This window comes from Phocoena phocoena, chromosome 18 (assembly GCF_963924675.1).
Source record: "Phocoena phocoena chromosome 18, mPhoPho1.1, whole genome shotgun sequence".
NCBI classification, from domain to species: Eukaryota; Metazoa; Chordata; class Mammalia; order Artiodactyla; family Phocoenidae; genus Phocoena; species Phocoena phocoena.
In genome coordinates this window covers 54168956-54188999 of record NC_089236.1, presented here as the reverse complement: position 1 = coordinate 54188999, position 20044 = coordinate 54168956, and the positions used below count along the sequence as shown (strand labels likewise).

The following is a 20044-nucleotide window of genomic DNA, read 5'->3' as shown; positions in this document are numbered from 1 at the left end:
TGTTTTTTTGTTTAATAGAGTGTAGTTTTATAAGTCATTTATATTTTGTTGCAGAAAGGGATCTGGTAAAACCTAAATATGACCTGGATAGAGCAGATGCATTAGAAAACAATTATACTCCAGTCTCTTCGGTACCTAATATTTCATCTGGCCACTACCCTGTACCTACTTTGAGCAGCACTATTACAGTAATTGCTCCTACTCATCATGGTAATAATACTACCGAAAGTTGGTCTGAATTTCATGAAGACCAAGTGGACCATAACTCGTATGTAAGACCACCAATGCCAAAGAAACGGTGTAGAGACTATGATGGTAAGCCTGTCAACTATTTCATGAGGTATCGAATTAATATTTCCAGCTGAGTAACTTCTGTAAATTTAGGTTATACACACTCAAAGACTTATTAACCTATTGGAAATAGTGGGAAATTAGTTTTAATTACTTCATGAATTCCTCAGTATATTACTGAAGTCTTCATTAGTCACCACTGACTATTGAATATTAATTTAAAGATACTGTTTATTTGCACCAAGTCTTAACATATTTTTGGAATTTGCCAAACAAGAGTAATATCTACTGAGTTACCTACCAGGGAATTGGCTACTGAAACATTCTTGACAAAACTGACTTCTTTAGAAATCAGTGGTTATTAGCATGTAAGTAAAACCTAGAAATGTGAATATCACCTATATAAGCATTTTATAAATGAATTGAAGACTCTAAGATTTTACTGTAAAAGTTTTGTAAACTGTATTAAAGCTGTATCATGTTGCTAGCTGGGTTTACTCATTTTAATTTGGTAATATATTTTTTAGTGGGTATGTTAGCTATATTTTCACTTAATATATATTTTATATTACTGGAAATGAGTAGGTAGCTCTTGTGATATGGTTACTTATATTTGCCCAATATTAAAAATATTCCTATTTTTAAATATCTCCACTTTTTTTAACTTAGAGAAAATGTATATGTCCAGCAGTTTTCATATTTCTTTCTAATTGTTCTTCCTCACAGAAAAGGGTTTCTGTATGAGAGGAGACATGTGCCCTTTTGATCATGGAAGTGACCCGGTAGTTGTAGAAGATGTCAATCTTCCTGGTATGCTGCCTTTCCCAGCACAGCCTCCTGTTGTTGAAGGACCACCTCCTCCTGGACTCCCTCCACCACCACCAATTCTTACACCCCCACCTGTGAATCTGAGACCCCCAGTGCCACCGCCAGGCCCATTACCACCCAGTCTACCACCTGTCACAGGTAAGTAAATATGTTTGCCTATACTTATTATCTATCCATTCATAGTCTTTTATAAAAGTTGATAGTTTAATGCTTGATTTTGTTAAAAGTATCTAAAGTAATCCTATAGATGCCTGTTAGGAACTAAGAGTAAGATGCTTCCATCTGGAATATACTCCTTATTTTTCAGGCTGTGCCAAACCTATGGTTTACTGTGGTTTAGGGTGGCCCTGAATTATGCATGTTACTGATGAATCCCAGCTATCTGTAGTCCTTTATAGCTTAAGACAAACCTGTTTTGGAATACATTAAATGAATATTCTACCCTGAAAAACTCATATAGTTGTAAGAGCTTGGTGTTTGTAGATATTATAATTTGCTAAAGGAGAATATCACGTTTGGATATACAATAACTTATTTTATTTGTTTGCTTTCAGATGATATTTCTTATTCTTTGGTTTTGACAGGACCACCACCTCCACTTCCTCCTTTGCAACCATCTGGCATGGATGCTCCCCCAAACTCTGCGACCAGCTCTGTTCCTACTGTGGTAACAACTGGCATCCATCACCAGCCTCCTCCTGCTCCACCCTCTCTTTTTACTGCAGGTGCGGTTTTGGCCCTCTCTGTATTGATAATGTAGTATAGTTTAGAGAAGAGTTTTAGGTGAGGAATTAAAAAATGTCTAGAGAGTGAATTGCTCTATCAAGTCTGTTTTTCTTACTAAAATTATATGGAATAAAATGTAGACATGGTGAATGCACATTAAATATAAGTTCTCAGTTACACTTTTTAAAAAACTAAGTTTTTAATAACATTTAATTTTTATAAGACTTTTTAAAAATACATATGCACGTTAGTTATGAATTAGTAATATGTTACGTAGTTGACTTTTTCTATTATAGTATAAAAAAATTACCAAGAGGAGTTTTATAATTGTTTTTTAATTGCAGTTTTTGTATTACCAGATACATATGACACAGATGGTTACAATCCTGAAGCCCCAAGCATAACAAACACTTCCAGACCAATGTATCGACACAGAGTGCATGCGCAAAGGCCTAACTTGATAGGACTAACATCAGGGGATATGGATTTGCCACCCAGAGGTACTATGATGAATCTTTTCTTCTTATCATTTTCATAATATCAAGAGTGGCAAAGCATTTGAAAAGAACAGTCAGTCCTGTGTTTATTGGAGTTGAGTAAGGGATGATGCTTATGTTTGTTCCTTGGATCCTTTGGTCTCACATGAGAGAAAAGGTAATGTGTGGTACCCTATTTGTGGTGTTGGTGACATTTTATTCTGTCATCCAAGGGGAAAGGAATTTCCCCAAAGTCCTTATTTTCTAGCTTTTTGGGGGTATATGCTATCATTTGCAGTCTTAATTGGTTCATTTAAACTCTTTAAGAATGATGCTTTAATTCCTAAAGATAAATTCTTTTGTAGTTTAGATCATGAAATTAGCTGTACAAATTTAATGCTTGATACATATTTTAGTTTTGTTTGCTTTTGACATGTTAGAATTTGATACTGGTTTGCTTATAATACTTTAAGCATAAAGAATTATATTTTAGAAAGTGACTTGTTAGCTTTTAAATTTTTCTTAGAGGAGACAGACTTTTTGGTATAATTTCTAAATGGGAGAAGAAGATAGAATTTAGACTGGTCCACAAGCCAGGACAGGAAAAGTGCTATACAGAGGTGCAAACTGATACAAAGGTTCAAAGGAGGGAGAGTTCACATTAATTTGAAAGATGGAGCAATGTTGTGAGACATTATAGAAAATATTATACAGGCCAATAAAAATATATCTTTTTTCCTAACTACTTCAACTAACTTTTAAATCTCATTTTCTTTCCAATCTTTCCTTGCCATCTTTTATTTCTAGTAAAAAAAAAAAAAAAAAAGTCATGCATTGTCAGTTGTGAATAAAAGTCCAACTTGTTTAAATAAGTAACAGTCTGTACCTAATGTGGTTTAGTAAACTTGTGTTTACTTACACTTTGCACTTTTTTTGTTTGTTCATTAGAAACTGTCAGATTCTGAGCATCTACTTTGAGTGTTCAGAGAACTTTCTGTGGTGGAGGACTGAGGAACGTTTTATCCTGTGAGATCACAGGACAACATTTCATGTGGATGTCCCTTTCCTCCCACACCTTTTAAAGTCTCCTTGAGGCATTCTAATGACTTTCATTAATAACAGCAATAGAAAAAAGGTTTCTTAACAATTTTTATGTAAGGGAAATAAGATTGTTTGTAATTGAAAAGTAGCCACTTAAGATTATGGCTGTTCATGGTATTTACTCATCCCTTGAGTGTCTCCTACCTGACTAGTTCAGAGAAAACCCCTTCCTTCTTTGGGTCACTACTTAGCACTCATTTTCTTTTCATTATACCAGTATTCCTTGCTCTTGCTGGAACCTCTGACATCAAATCATCTCTTTCTTACCTTGCTGCTTTGGAGTGGCATAAATGTATGCCACTATAGATCAACATTTATTAGACCCATCCCAAATCTAGGACAGTTTTTTGCTGGTGATTGAGAGAAGACAGAAGGATCAAACCCCTTGCACATAAATCTTACCATATAGAAGTTGGAATTATGGTAATTTCAGCTCCACATGCATGTAGTTACAAGTTATAGGAAATGGCTCTATTGAGATATAAATGTCTGGTATGCCTACTTAGAAATTTGAATGCCTTTTCTTAGAGAATCATGATACATAATGATTATTTTATTACTTTTTAAATTTCTTTAGGTACATCATGTACTATTTCTGTAAGCTGGTTTAGGAATATATTTTCCATTAATAACATTGTTTTTATGTACCAGACAACTGATTTAGCAAACCATTTAAATTGAGGATGACCTATACTTTTGTTGCCTTATCTTTTTTCATCCCTCCTCCCCTCAAAATGTTCTCATCTATTGCCCATTTGGTTTGAAATTTACTGGCCTGGATTGGGACATATACATAATTAAAAGTTTATAATATTGTTCATTATATAATTATTATACATTTCTAATAGCCTATAGATGGCCTCATTTACATTTGTCACAGACTGTTATGTGATAACTATATTTTTATGCTTCATACTTTCAACTTTATAGGAAATTATTGTTATTAAACAAATGAAAAAACTTTAGGCCTTTTAATGCCTTGGAATCAAAAAAGTGATAATTGTACTTTCTAGATTTCTAAGGCAGTGGAGAACTTGATAGACACTCCCTTGACTGGATATAGATAGGTAGGAAGAAGGGCTAAGTGGTTTTTCATTTGCCATCAACAAAACCAGTGCTGAAAACGCTAAGCAGAAAAACAATTTATTAAAAAGATATCAGGGGAAAACACAGTAAATACAACTAATAGACACATTTACTAATTGTATATCAAGAGGAACTTGCTTCTGTGTGTTTAGCACTCCTTTTAAATAAATAACAGTGAAAAAAAAATAAATAAATAACAGTGAAAGAGAATATGAGTGAGGGAATACAGATGAGTTGGAGCAAACACATCACTGCCTTTCTTGGTGAACCTTCAGATAAAGAACATATTAAAGTACAAAAGGATATTGGATAGCTCAAAGACTCTTTAAAACGGCTAGTGAACATGTTTGGGAGGCAGGGATAAGGCCAGAAATTCTGTTGCAGAACTGGTTCTGTGAAGATACCACTTGGCAAAGAAACTACAACTTGCACTGTGAATGCCAGCAGTGCCAGATACTGGATGTTTCCACCTGATCTGCTGTAGAGATGTGGGATAAGTCAGAGTTAGCCAGAAAAAGGGCGTCAATAAAGCACATATATCCTGTGCTACTTTTGTGAAACTGGAAAATCTTTTTGATTAGGAACAGAGGGAGTAAGGGATATGGGGGCGGGGAGATAGGAGGCCAATTAAAGGCGTTTGAAAAATTCTAGAAAAGAGATGATAAGTAGCTAGACTAGGGTAGTAACAGTGGGAAGTAAGAGATTTAAGTTTAGTGGAAAGAGTTGACAACACCTTTAATTTATTGAATTTGGGGACTTAGAATGGGGGTAATGGAGAAGGTGAAATGAAAGACACCAGGTTTCTGTTTTGGATAATTGGGCAGATGATAATATCATTCATTAAGAGGAAGAACAGATTTGGTAGGAGGATCTCCTGCGTGGAGATTATAGTGGTAGCCATAAGAGAGACTGTGCTGAAACAGATCCTAAGTTCTTTTGGTTAGTTATATGTTTAGAAATACTCAGAGTAGGAGTTATATAACCAATTTATCCATCTTTTAAGAAAGGAGTTTTAAAATATATTTTTTCCGTGTGGACCAATGTTAGCATGTTTTAAACTTTGGCGTCATTTGGGAATAACAGGTTAAATGTAGTTTTGTGTTTGTCAAACTCCATCTAAGTGTATGTAAAATGTTGAAAGTAGCACATATTTACAGCTCTTTTGCACTGCATTTCAATGTTGAATATTTACCTTTTTTAATTTAACATGATTTTATTTTGTTAATATGCTGATGTTTAAATAAGCAACTCATTTCAGTCACAACTCTAAGTTATTGAGTCTTAGGGTTACTAGACTAGTGTTAAATTTTAAATCTTGTAGATTGTGCATTTAATTTCAAAACTATAAACTCAGCCCCAAGATGATTTATTTATTATTAATTTGACATATGAGAATTACTGATTATTGTTCAGTTAAGTGTGAAAGGAATTCAAAATAAGTTAAAATCCTTTAGATGACTGTATTTAGATGTACATATATTTCTATTTCTTCTAAAATGTATATTTGGACAAAAATCCAGAACTTTGTTTTTAATGCAGATTTAAGGAGGTGGCTACGATTAACAGAAAATATTAATCTATGCTTTCTTTTCTTTTGTTTCAAACAGAAAAGCCTCCTAATAAAAGCAGTATGAGGATAGTAGTGGATTCAGAGTCAAGAAAAAGAACCATTGGTTCTGGGGAGCCTGGAGTTCCTACAAAGAAGACTTGGTTTGATAAGTAAGCTGGCGGGGGAAATTGAGGAATTTTATTATGCAGTGATCTTTAGGATCGTTGCAGTATTATTGTGACAGTATAGTGGTCTCTTTCAAAATAAAATTTATTCTGTAGGCAGTCCCCAACTAAAGTGTATAGTATTTGTTTTCTAAAAATATGTAAGTTAGTTGTCTGGTACTTGGAAGGTACTTTCTTATAGAAATGGTGTGGTGGTTGAGCACATGATTTGTACCTCCCCCTACCTTCACAAAAACAACAACAACCCACCCCTTAACTTAGCAATGTTGTTGAATACTAGCTGTTTAAAGGATAGTCATGACCCTACTCTTAGGGAAGGAAGGAAGGGTTAGGTATGAGAGGAGGCTTTACATGTGGGCAGTTCCTGTTAGGAGTTAGAAAGCAGCCTTTGTGGGGGTAGGGGGAGGCTGTGTGTTTGATGATTCATTTACAAATTTGCATGTTTGAGGAAAGACTGGGATCACACTTTTAGAGCTTTAACATATGTTTAATAATGGATAATTTCTAGTTCTGTTTCTGCCTCTAATTCTGTGATTTAGGGCAAGCAATGTAACCTCCCTGGGCCACAGTTTTGACACCCTTTCTTCAAGTGTCAAACGTATGGTCTACAATTCTGACTTTTTTTTTTAATTGGAAGGAGGTCGAGACAGTCATTTCTTGCTTTTAATCAATGTTTTGAAGTAGGAAATATCTCAATAAGTTAGCCTTTGCAGAAATGGCAAAGGTTATATAGGCAAATTGACTGAAAGAGGGTGCTAAGAACTTTTCTGCTAAGAATTTTAAGTAGGAGTGGAATAGAAGTGGAAAGGAACAAATGATGAGGAAGAAACCTTCTCATTTGGCTTCCATAAAAGATAATGAACACTACTCATTTGGAAACTTCATTTTTTGAGGAAAAAAAAAATTCCCTTTATCAACTAGCAATTTCAATTTTGAAAAAAAAATTGAACTTAAGTTGCAAAACTTTATTCCTTTGTACTTGATAGGGATCAGGATTTATAAATGAATGTATCAACTAACTTGATTTTTGTTACAGGCCAAATTTTAATAGAACAAACAGCCCAGGCTTCCAGAAAAAGGTTCAGTTTGGAAATGAAAATACCAAACTTGAACTTAGAAAAGTTCCTCCAGAATTAAATAATATCAGCAAACTTAATGAGCATTTTAGTCGATTTGGAACCTTGGTTAACTTACAGGTAAGAGCCTTGAAGTAATTCTATTGTCTCTGCTTAATTATCTAGAGAGGGAATCTTAATATAGTAAGAAAAATAGTTTTATAAGAAAATATTATGGAAACTTTGGTATTATTCTAAGTTTAGAAAATTGGATATGAAGTGAAACTTTTTATTTTAGGAAAGTGTGTGATTTTGAATAACCTATTTACTTTCAAAAGGCAGGAGACTTGATTGATCTTATTATACACTTTTTACCTAATAGAGATTATCATAAAATTACAGCAAAGTTAAATAACCACAGTGGTAAAATCTAATCTTAAAGTAGTTTTCATTTCCTTAGTTTCACATTAGCAGAATGCTTCAGTCAGATTTATTTTTGCTGCCCCTATGGTGGGACACATTTAATAGATACTTTGGGGGCCCATATACCAGGTAATCCATAATCAGTTTAAACATTTATTTTTTTCTCTTCCACTTTTGAACATCTTTTAAGATAAATATCAGTGTAATTTGTATTTGATTTCCCCTAAAATTAGACCTTGGCTTAGGTATATGTTACTTGTGAGGTTATTTAGTATTGAGTTTACATTATGTAATGTGTTGAAAGTTCAAATAATGTTGGGCTTCTTCTCCAGTTTGTGCAGCATTCTTTTGCACTAAATTATTTCCCATAATTGGATAAGAATAAATGTTAGAGAGTACAGCTTAAGTTGATATTTGGAAAAATTTGTTTTCTTTCCATTTAAAAAATAATATTATAAAAGTAATAGATGAGGGACTTTCCTGGTGGTGCAGTGGTTAAGAATCCACCTGCCAATGCAGGGGACACGGGTTTGATCCCTGGTCCAGGAAGATCCCACATGCTGCGGAGCAACTAAGCCCCTGCGCCACAACTACTGAGCCTGCACTCTAGAGCCCACGAGCCACAACTATTGAGCCCGCGTGCCTAGAGCCCGTGCTCCGCAACAAGAGAAGCCACCGTAATGAGAAGCCTGTGCACTGCAACGAAGAGTAGCCCCCGCTCGCTGCAGCTAGAGAAAGCCCTCAGGCAGCAACGAAAACCCAACGCAGCCAAATCAGTCAGTCAGTCAATCCCTAAAATGAAAAGAAAGTTCAACAAAAAAGGGTGGGGCAGTAGAGATTTACATAGAATTTAAAGAAAATGTGTTCAGCTCTCTGTCTCTTCCATTCTTCTCATATATACCCATAATATTATTACTTTATTGGTAACAATTTACCATGTGTTATTTTGGATTTTTTGTTTTGTATTTCTGTATGTATCTACCTATAAATCAGTATGCAAACTTAAAAATATGTACATATTTAAAAATATGTGGGTCTCTAGTATACATATTACCCTGTAGTTATTTACTGCATCTTGAATATCTCTAAATATCTTTTTATGGCAATTCGATTTATCTACCACGTTTAGATCTAGACTTTAAAAAGTTCTTTTCCTTACACAGTTAACTACATTAAATTTAAAGAAGTTTAAAGCTGAGGGTTAAAACATGGTATCTCACTATTGTTTCAACTTGTATTTCCTCAGTTACTGGTGAGATTGGTATCTTATCTCTGTACAGGTCCTACTGCTGTATCTGTATACTACCTGCATTATTTATAAAATACATATATTTGAAAGTTAGTTTAAAGAAACCCTTTAGCTTTATCCTAATATAACTGCCCCCCCCCTCTGTTTTACATGAATTACTATTTAATTCTTAACTACTGAGTGGGTATTGTTATCTGGAGCGAGGTTGCTTGATTCAGGGTCTGTGTGCTTAATCCCTATTTTGTATTGCTTTGCATCACCAGTAGTTTATATAACATACTTTGGAAAGTACTGGTATTATTGAAAGAACAGGAAATTGAACACTAAAAAGCCCTGGATCTACTACTTACTCGTTGTATGGATCTACAGAATCACGTACTCTTTGAATCTTAGTTTCCTTATGTGTAAAATGTGATTGTTGCTATTGTTTTGTAGATCTTACTCCCCCTGCCCACCTTAAATTTTCTTACACTCTTGGAAATATTTTTGTGAGGGTTACCAATTTGGAAAATTTTACAGATGGATTTTTCTGTGATTTTCAATTAGAGATCACTCCTTTCAAAGTAGTTTGCTGACTTTTTCTGACTCTGGGGATCTAAGTCATGTCACTCAGTGACATAAGGATTATTTCTCATAGCCTTAATATTGGGGGTAAAAAGTGAAACATTCTAATGCTTGTATTTAACATTTGTGCAGTGAGCATTCTCTACTAAGTGTTATATAGAGGAGGCTCTGATTCCACTCTGAACGGTCCTCAGTTACCATTTCTTCTGGAGTGAAAGTAGGCTTTGGTAATAATCTAGATATAAGGAAGTGTAAAGATAGACTCTTACTTGGAGGACCAATATTTCATTTCTTGGGGAATTTTACTGTATAAAGCAATAGATTCATTTGCAAATTCACTGTGCTTAATATTTTAAATCCTAGGTTGCCTATAATGGTGATCCTGAAGGTGCCCTTATCCAATTTGCAACATATGAAGAAGCAAAGAAAGCAATATCAAGTACAGAAGCAGTGCTAAATAATCGCTTTATTAAGGTTTATTGGCACAGAGAAGGAAGCACCCAGCAGTTACAAACTACTTCTCCAAAAGTAAGAGAGAAATTTGTGTGAAATTAAATGCTTTTCTTGGAGCGCTCTTGGCACAGTGGGTTTTTTTTGTTTTTTTGTTTTTGTTTTTTTGTGGTACGCAGCCCTCTCACTGTTGTGGCCTCTCCCGCTGCGGAGCACAGGCTCCAGACGCGCAGGCTCAGCGGCCATGGCTTACGGGCCCAGCCGCTCTGCGGCATGTGGGATCTTCCCGGACCAGGGCATGAACCCGTGTCCCCTGCATCGGCAGGCGGACTCTCAACCACTGCGCCACCAGGGAAGCCCTTGGCACAGTGTTTTTTAAAAGCAACTTCTCTAACCTGTTCTCTCATTTTATTATGACATTAATCCCTAGTTTAGATAATTATAAGATGATATGTGTAAAGCCTATAGAACAGTCCCTGTTACATGGGAGATACTCCAGTACATGGTAGCTGTGTGTATTCTAGAAACTCAGACTGTGGGTTCATATTGGAAATCCTTCCTTCCCTCTCTTTTTCTCTCTTTCAATCAGTGAGCCAATGAATATGTAAAGTTTAATTGTTTGCAGAGGTGTACTACAGCAGTTTGTTTTTCTGTTTATCTTTCTTCTGTTAACTAAAAAAAGACAGAAGATAGTGAAGGTCAGATTTTGATTTTTTCCTCTACTTTATAAATATCTTATGCATCTGTATACATGCATGAAGGAATTTGGGAGGTGGTTAGGTTTTGATTATAAGCTGCACTTTTAAAACTTTCTCTGCAGGGGCAACTTAGTAACAAAATAACAAAGGTTACCTTCCATGCTCATGAACTAATCAACTTGTTTAACATGTTTTTCTTGTTCTGAGGTAATGCAGCCTTTAGTCCAGCAGCCCATTTTGCCTGTTGTGAAGCAGTCAGTCAAAGAGCGGTTGGGTCCGGTACCTTCAAGTACTGTTGAACCAGCAGAAGCCCAGAGTGCCAGTTCAGAACTTCCTCAGGTAAATGAAAAGTCTTACTGTGCCTGTCATGTAATAGGTTCTCAGTCAGTTAGTTTCCCTTGGTGATTTGAATTATAATTAATTGAGTGTGTGTCTATATATATATATGTATTATATATACGTTTTATGCAGAAATATGATGGTCTATTCGTATTTGTACACCACTTGTAAAATTTTTTTTTTACCATTACCATAATGTTTTCATAGTCTACTTTTCCTATAGTATTTGAATCTTAAATTCTTTCCTGTAGCTAATACTTATTTATGAGAATAAATACTTTTTCACTTTGTAGAGGAGACATTTTCCAGCAAAACTGTCTAAAATGTAAAGTTTTAGTACATTAAATCTTATTTTTCCCATCATCTTTTACTTAACTAGAATGTTGTTCCAGAGATAATTATGCAGTAGACTGAACTGAAAGCTTTTGGAAAGGGAAGGCTTAAACCTTGAAGTTACTTATGCAGCTCTCTCAGAACTTTGCATCACTTATTCCTGACTCTCAAATTCTCTTCTCCATATGCCATTCCCTTCCCTCCCTTCCACACTTGAGTGGCACTTTCTTGTTTCTGCACCCTCAGTCTCTTATGTTTCAATATTTGCTGTGTGAAATAGGATGTCGTATCCTACTTAGCTAATGGATGCCACCTTGTTAAAATAAGTCTTTGTAGATAATTCCTGAAGAGTAAGATACTGAGATTTTATAAAAAACATGCAGAATGTAAATTAGTAAATTATTAGGTACTAAAAAAAAACCCCTCCAATCCTGCTATCCCAAATCATCACCAAATACAGTGTATTTGGCTATAAAACAAACATACTTTAGGAAAGAATGGCGTTTGTTTTAAGCTCACAAAGCAGGCACGTATTTTAACTACTCAGATCTAATATTTAGAATGTACAAACTTTCTACTTGTCAACATAGGATTCTAAGAATGTATGGTTCTGTATCACTGGAGGGGACTTTAGCAACCACCTGGTTCAAACCTCTTATTTTACATCATAATTTTCCATGATTGAGTAATACTGTATACTGTTTGTTTTTCCAGACATTTTCTTTCTGTCTCTGTCTTTGCGGAAGGCCCAAGGTTTTGTTATTAACATCAGTATACTTACAGAGTCAGTATATGTTAGTAAAATCAGAATGTTCAAAATCCCTACAGACTTATATATGTTTGGGGAAACACTGAATATGTCCGTTTTAATTTTTTTAGAATGTAACTAAGTTATCTGTGAAGGACAGGTTGGGTTTTGTATCAAAGCCATCTGTTTCAGCAACTGAAAAGGTAAGAAGAATAGCATGATGTGTGTGTCTTGGCTTCATAAATGTTTTCAGGTGGCATCTTAATTTTTTAATTTTTTTCATAGTTCCAAACTCTTGCTTCTTAATTGTATCTTTTATTCCTACCTTTTTGCTTTCCATTTGCTGAAAAAGAAAAATATTTGCCTACCTCTTTTTGCTTTTTGCATCAGCATTTTAATACTTGCTGCTCACTGTATTTCCTTATGCTCCATTCTTTTTGTTTTTAGTTTTTATTTACTATTTTTTCTTTAGAGATATCATACATTTTAATTTGAAAATTCTGACAACCTTATAGAGAGGGCCATGAAATAGGAATTTTACCTGAGTTTGAGCTCTGGCTCTTCACTTACTAACTGCATGACTTTGGGCAGTGCTCTTAACCTTTCTGAACTCTTTTCCTCATCAGTAAAATGGTGATGGTAATATTTGTCTTATGGGGTTTTATGATGATTAAATAAAATCAATTATTTAAAGAGTATTTTGTAAATTAGAATGATGTAAATAAGTTTTTTATTTATTACAAACAGCTATTGTGTATAGCCTGACAATATAGTTAGTCATTTCTTTTTTTAAATGAGGGGAGCAAATGCTGATTAAATTGAGAACATTTTTGGACCTGTCTTATAGTTCTGTGTAGATGTGTTATTTTTTTCTGTTTAGGTATGAGTGAATGGCCCTGATCTTTAGTCTTTTTTGAGGTATGTCAAATCACAGAATATTAGAATTAGATAATCTTTCTCATTTCTCTGTCCTCACCTTAAGGAAGGTAACCCCCAAGTAGTTTTATGATTGACCTATACACTATGATTTACTGAGCTAGGCCTGGAATCTGGGTCTTTGATTTCTTTCTAGTCCATGGCTCCTTCCATTGTGAAGATTACGTGGGAAATTGACATTATAGTTAATTAGAGCATCTCATGAAATAGCTGACCTGCTCTCTTCACTGGTTCTTCAGTATATTATTTTCCTATTTACTGTGTTAAACTTTGGCAATTCTAGAAATTTGAGTATGAATCTCATTTTGTATATCACGTTTTCTTCTTGGGTACCTCAGCATTACTTTAGGCATAAAATGCCTAAAATGATTCATTATTTCCCCTATAAATTAGTTTCTCCTCCTAGCCACCCACCTCTGGAAGTGATGCCACCATTTTCCTTGTTGTGCAGTCTAGAAGCCTTAGAGTCATTCACTTGTGTTTGTAGTCCAGTTGTCTCCTTCAGTTCCCTGGCCTCTGGACTGGCATCCCCCTCCTCTAGTTTACACTGCCACCATTCTACTCTCAGGCATATTTTAATGTTAACTTCGTACAGAAACTTTCATTTCCTCAGCTGAATTTGCTTGATTCATAACTCATCATACCTCAATTATTGTGGTTCTGTTACCTCTGCTTTAGTTGTTCCTTTCTACCCTAATGAGCCCTTTTCTGTTCATTGTCTCTTGCTATTGCCTGCCTCTTTTTTCTTTTTTTTGATGGTGGTTTTTCTGGAGTAATTTCCTTCTGCCTAACAGATTTCTAGTCATTCTTTTAAAGATTGAAAATCTCTCTAACCTCTACTATGAAACCTCCAGAGTTTTCCATATATGCCCCCCTCCCGAATTTGTGTGGCTTAGTCTATGCCACTAAATTTAGCAGCATCTAAATATTTACTTTGATTATTTTTATCCTTCTTGATAATAAGTAACTAAGGAATAAAATAACAATATAAGGGCTGTTACTTAGTATAGTACTGAGCAATTCTGGTGAGGTCTACAACCCTGATTATGTGTAGGATCTGTTTATGTCAAGATTTGGATTCTGAAATTGAAGTGTACTAATAATAGCTTTTACAAAACTTTTCTAGCGTGTTTTGCTATTTGTTCTCATTATTGTTTTTTAACGTGTTTTGTATAGCTTTAGATGAAAGGTGTCCAAATTTGGAATTGATAGTATAAATTTGCTAATATAGTTAGCATTAAGTATATTTGTGAAAAATCACTAATGGTAGTGGGCTATTTATGAAAAAAACCCTACTCAGTAAATATTTTAAAGAATCTTCTAAGGAAAGCAATTATTTACAAGTATGTAACTTCCTGTCATCTTCAGTGAACGTGTTTACAGAATAGCATTTTGTTTTTGCTTATTCTTGGTTATTTCTGTTCCCCTAGTCCATAGGGGTTTTTACTGCATAATCCTTAGAGCTCAGTGATTCAGAGAAGTCTTAGGAAGAGTAGGAGAATGTTCCCCATCATCAAATGTTATTTCAATTTTTTTTTAAATTGAAGGCTGGGAAAAGCTCAAACCTTGCATGCAAACAATATCTTTTGTCATTGTTTTTGCGGTACGCAGGCCTCTCACTGTTGTGGCCTCTCTCGTTGCGGAGCACAGGCTCCAGACGCGCAGGCTCAGCAGCCATGGCTTACGGGCCCAGCCGCTCCGTGGCATGTGGGATCTTCCTGGACTGGGGCGCGAACCCGTGTCCCCTGCATCGGCAGGCGGACTCTCAACCACTGTGCCACCGGGGAAGCCCTTTTGTCATTGTTAAAGCAAACAAGTACACAAATGTAAAATTTTATCCCCTTCCTGTAAATAGCACCCACTAAACTCTCTAGTGATTCTTTGTTATTCTAAGATTGCATGTGAGAGGGCTAAGAAAGAGGAAACTTAAAACCTAATTTTTACTGCTAAATATTAAGATAGTGTAATAACTATTAAATAGGTATTGTTTGAGTAGAGTGATCAGTAAAATGATGTTTGAGTGCCTCAGCTTACTCTAGAGAGATTTATGAAGAATAAAGGTGGCATCTGCATATACCATCCTGGTTAGTTTTGTTTTTTAAAAAAATTTATTTATTTATTTTCGGCTGCATTGGGTCTTTCTTGCTGCACGCGGCCTTTCTCTAGTTGTGGCCAGCGGGGGCTACTCTTCATTGTGGTGCACGGGCTTCTCATTGCGGTGGCTTCTCTTGTTGCGGAGACATTGTTGTGGCGCACAGGCTTCAGTAGTTGTGGCATGCAAGCTCAATAGTTGTGACTTGCAGGCTCTAGAGCACAGGCTCAGAGTATTGCGGCGCACGGGCTTAGTTGCTCTGCAGCATGTGGGATCTTCCCAGACCAGGGGTCGAACCCGTGTCCCCTGCATTGGCAGGCAGATTCTTAACCACTGCACCACCAGGGAAGTCCATCCTGGTTAGTTTTTTAAAAAAGGTTTAGACTGTCCAAATTATCCCCGTAAAGCTCTTCTAAATTCTAAGAAGGTAAACTGACTAATCAGTTGAATATTTAATGTTCTTATATCAGTTTTAGGTATATCAGACTTATGGTACAGGATGTTATTGTTCCTTAGCAGGGTTTTTTTTTGGTAATCTAAAAATATATCCTGGTCCCCTTGCATGATGATAAGCTGACATCTGTACCATGGAACTTTTAAAAGGGAAATTGTGTGGCATAATTGAAGGAACATTGCATGTCATATAGAGAATTTGGCTGTTAGGATTTAGCAGCTGACATTCTGGATGATCCTGGATAAGTCTTACTTTCTCTGTTTCCTTAACGATAAAATATAGTCATTTAAGTAACCCTTTGATTTTTAAAATTTGTATTTGTTGTGTAATTTTGCTATGTTATTATAAAGATTAAGGAAATGTATGATCATTTCTTTTCATAACTGTTATTGACTAATTTTAAAAAATGGATTGGCCTCTGTCAGGATTATTCTGTGGATTACTCAGTCAGTATTATTACCAGGATTATTTTTCTTACAGAGAAATATGATTTATATAAAATTATTTGCTATGCTGAATTTTCTGGGAACCGAGCTGTTGTAGCAAAAATTGATTACTGACTTAAACATTTTTTTCTTTGATGTTAAGATATTTCTCTGCAAGATCTTCAGTCCCTTTGTCTCTTTTAAGCTACTTGGTATTCTTGTAAGAAATAAAATCGTTAATTCCTGAAAATATTTGATAAACTTAATTTTAAAGTAAACTCCTGTCCTCACTAGAATTCCCAGTTAAGTTTTGCTACAGAAAACACATCTGTATGCTGCTTTAAGGGAATGTCATAAGTGAACATTGAGATTTATTGAAAGGCTGATTATTTACTTAATATAAAAGTTGACTATATGGTAATTATATATTAATAAGTTTCCTACACATAACTCCTCAGAATACTGTCTTTTTTTTTTTTTTTTTTTGTGGTACGTGGGCCTCTCACTGTTGTGGCCTCTCCCGTTGCGGAGCACAAGCTCTGGACGCGCAGGCTCAGCGGCCACGGCTCACGGGCCTAGCCACTCCGCGGCATGTGGGATCTTCCCGGACCGGGGCACGAACCTGCGTCCCCTGCATCGGCAGGCGGACTCACAACCACTGCGCCACCAGGGAAGCCAGAATACTGTCTTTTTATTGCATTTAAGCAAGGCACTTCTGCTTTAGACACCTGTGAGAACTAGCTTATTGGGAGTGTTGCTTTGGGGCATCCTAACTATGTTTCTTTTGTATTTGATTTTAACTTGGGCACTGGTTATTAAAAAATGATACTTGGATGACTTAATTTGTAATAACAGTAGGTATTCTTTTGCAGTAGGTAATTTTTACAAAATACTTCTTTTATTCCGTTTTTATCCATGAGAAAAATCTATTTTTCTTTTTTTTTACAAGTACTAATAATAGTCATGGCTTGTAATATTTTATATAGGAAGTAAGATAAGGAGGTGTTAATGGATTATAACCTCTATTTTATTGGAGAATTGGCTTTTATCTTGGGAAGTAAGAGGTATTAGTGATGTATATTTTAACAACAAAGCGTGTGATACTTTTCAGCTCATCTTACGAATTGAAGAGAGCTTTGATACCCGACCTGACAAGTGTACTACAAGAAATGAAAATTACAAGCCAATATCTCATGAACATAAACGCAAAAATCCTAAGTAAAATGTTAGCAAATGTACAGTGATATGAGAAAGATAATACATCCTGACCAGGTAGAGTTTATTCCAGAAATGCAAGGTTGATTTAACATTTGAAAATCATTTATTTCACCATATTAACAAAATAAAGGGTTGGGAGGAGGTATGTGGTAGATGTTGGAGGGAGGGAGAAGGACCCCATGTGATTATCTCAGTAGAAAAAAAATGTGGTAAAATTATTTAGTCACATTAAGCATTCTGCAAACTAGGAATAGAAAGAAACTTCCTTAATTTTGACAAAGTATATTTGCAAAATAACAAACCCCTACAGTTAACATATTCAATGGTGAAATATTGAATACTTTCCCCCTGAGATCAGGAACAGCAAACGATGTCCACTCTTGTCACTTTTTTCCAGTAGTATAGGGCCTAACCACTACAATAAGGAAATAAAATAAATGGCATAAACGTTGGAAAGGGAGAAACAGAACTGTGTTTACTCACAGATGATATATGATTGTATATGTAGAAAATCCAAAAGAATTCACAGGCGATTGGAATTAATAAGTGAATACAGTAAGGTCACTGGAAATAAGGTCAATATGTAAAAATACAGCACATGCAGAAACCATTTTGGAAAATAGAGGTGTGGTTGTTTAGAAAGACCACTATGTTTTTATTACATTCTTAGAATCGTAGCATCATCTTTTCTTTTGGGTTCGTTACTTTCTTCTCTTTTGTGACAACTCTATCCTCATCTTGCAAAAAATACAGATATTTCTTGTTATTCAAACTCTTACTGTCTAAACTCTGGAACCTAATAGATCCAGATAGTGAGCAATATTTGTAATCATATAGTTCACTGTTTCTAAGACATTTTATTTTCACATTTTTACACCTCTGAAATTGGGCTACATCTTATAGTTCTTGGTATTTGTGATTATAATTGGCAGCCTTTTCCTTTAGTAGGGTTATATTAAATGACAGTGTGTCTCCTAGGCAGTGATATCTTAAGCTCAGTGAAATATATTAGCTGATGTTCTGTTTTTACAGAAGGAAGTTCCTGGAGAAAACAAGGAAGTAAGATGCTTGTAGCAATAAAGGAGTCTTCTTACTGTTATCATATACTTTTTTTTTTTTTGCGGTATGCGGGCCTCTCACCGCCACGGCCCTTCCCATTGCGGAGCACAGACTCCGGACGCGCAGGCCCAGCGGCCATGGCTCACGGGCCTAGCCACCCCGCGGTACGTGGTATCTTCCTGGACCGGGGCACGAACCCGTGTCCCCTGCATTGGCAGGCAGACTCTCAACCACTGCGCCACCAGGGAAGCCCTATCATATACTTTTATTCACCTTGCAACAGCAATCCTTAGTGTGATATCTGGTATTAATAACAGTACTTGGAAAGGGAGTGTTCCCTACTCACTGAAATTGGAGAAATGCTGAATTAAACAAATTTTATGGGTTTCTTTACTTCTGGCTTTCTCACAGCTCTTACGATAATATACATTTTGAAACTAGAAAGTAGCGTTATGATATTGTTTCCAACTTTATTTGAGTATAGAAATCCTGTTTTGGTCACAACTGTTCAACTTGTTATGGAGCCATCATGACGAAAACAGTTTATAAACACTCAGTCTCTTTCTTCTGCAGATTATCTTGCGTTTCTCCCTTTATAAAGTTATTATCTCACCCTGTATAATCGTACAGTTTGACATTGTATGGTGTGGTAAGGTAGCATGGAATAACTTTTCCTCTAGAATTACAGAGAATGTGACAAGTTAGACTATGAACTAAATCTGTGTCTACTTTATATTTTACTGAATGCAACCATTTCATACTTGTTAGTGATATCTTAAGTATTTTCATTATTGAAGAAAATTATCAAAGTTTGATACATATCAACTATTGTAAAGAACCTTTATTTTTAAACATCAGCTGTGCTATATGGAACTAGTGTAATTACAGTATTCTAGGTTTTTATTTCATTTAGAGGCTAAGACATTCTTGGATACTTAGAATAGTGATGAGTTGCCTAAGCTTTGTGATGTTCCCTAATCTAATTTCATGATAAAAGATTAGAAAGTATTGTCCAGATTGCTACTTCTCTGATATACCCAGTTATTTACATTTTAGTACCGAGAAAGTAGGGCTCTTTTTCTCATTGATACTCTTCTATTTATGTAGTTCTTCTAACCTCTTTTACATCATGCACTCCTTTAAGACTTTGGAAACTATGTTTTTTCCTCTGGGAAGTTACACTCTTCACACACATGGTTTCATGTTTAGATTTTATAGCATTCATAGCTCTCTTTGAAGGGATCTCTAAACTCCTTTCCAAGAACCAGTAACCAACCACTCTTTGGAACCTACAACTTTCTGCTTTCGGAGGATAAAAAAGGCAGCCTATACACTTTAATTTTCTTAAATTGACCTTTGTGTGGAAAAGATTATCCTCTCTGATCTACCATCATTTCATTTTAACTTGGTGCAAAAGTGTTTATTGGGCATTTGCTGTGTGCCCCGGTGCTGTTCTAGGCACTGAAGGTAAAGCAGTGAACCAAGCAAAAAAATACCTACCCTCATGGAATGAATTTTTGGGTTTGTGAGGACATTAGGCACCTTCAGGTTGAACTTCTTATTTAATGAGCAAACTGAGGCCCAAGAAGGTACCTGAATTTACCCATTGTCTCATAATTAGTTGGTAGTAAGGTTTAGGTACTAGAAGAAGCACAAAGAGGAGAAAGACATGGTTTTTTTTGTTTCAGGGCTCTTACAGTGAAGATAGGGAGAGAGATATAAAATAAATTAATATGTCATCAGGTCATTTTTACTAAAT

At 35.5% G+C, this 20044-nt stretch overlaps 1 protein-coding gene across 4 annotated transcripts in view; it reads left to right on the top strand.

Moving 5' to 3' along the window:
* The window catches only part of RBM26 (RNA binding motif protein 26), a 76177-nt gene that overhangs the window by 33915 nt on the left and 22218 nt on the right, over nucleotides 1–20044 (top strand). The window contains exons 6-14 of one of the 4 annotated variants that reach the window (XM_065895873.1): nucleotides 55–315; nucleotides 1018–1257; nucleotides 1704–1844; nucleotides 2205–2345; nucleotides 6116–6227; nucleotides 7279–7438; nucleotides 9897–10061; nucleotides 10889–11020; nucleotides 12233–12304. In XM_065895873.1, coding sequence (XP_065751945.1) covers nucleotides 55–315; nucleotides 1018–1257; nucleotides 1704–1844; nucleotides 2205–2345; nucleotides 6116–6227; nucleotides 7279–7438; nucleotides 9897–10061; nucleotides 10889–11020; nucleotides 12233–12304 — 1424 coding nt within the window. Of the gene's footprint in view, nucleotides 1–54; nucleotides 316–1017; nucleotides 1258–1703; nucleotides 1845–2189; nucleotides 2346–6115; nucleotides 6228–7278; nucleotides 7439–9896; nucleotides 10062–10888; nucleotides 11021–12232; nucleotides 12305–20044 lie in introns of all 4 variants that reach the window. The other 3 variants (XM_065895872.1, XM_065895874.1, XM_065895875.1) reach the window with 3 other exon arrangements.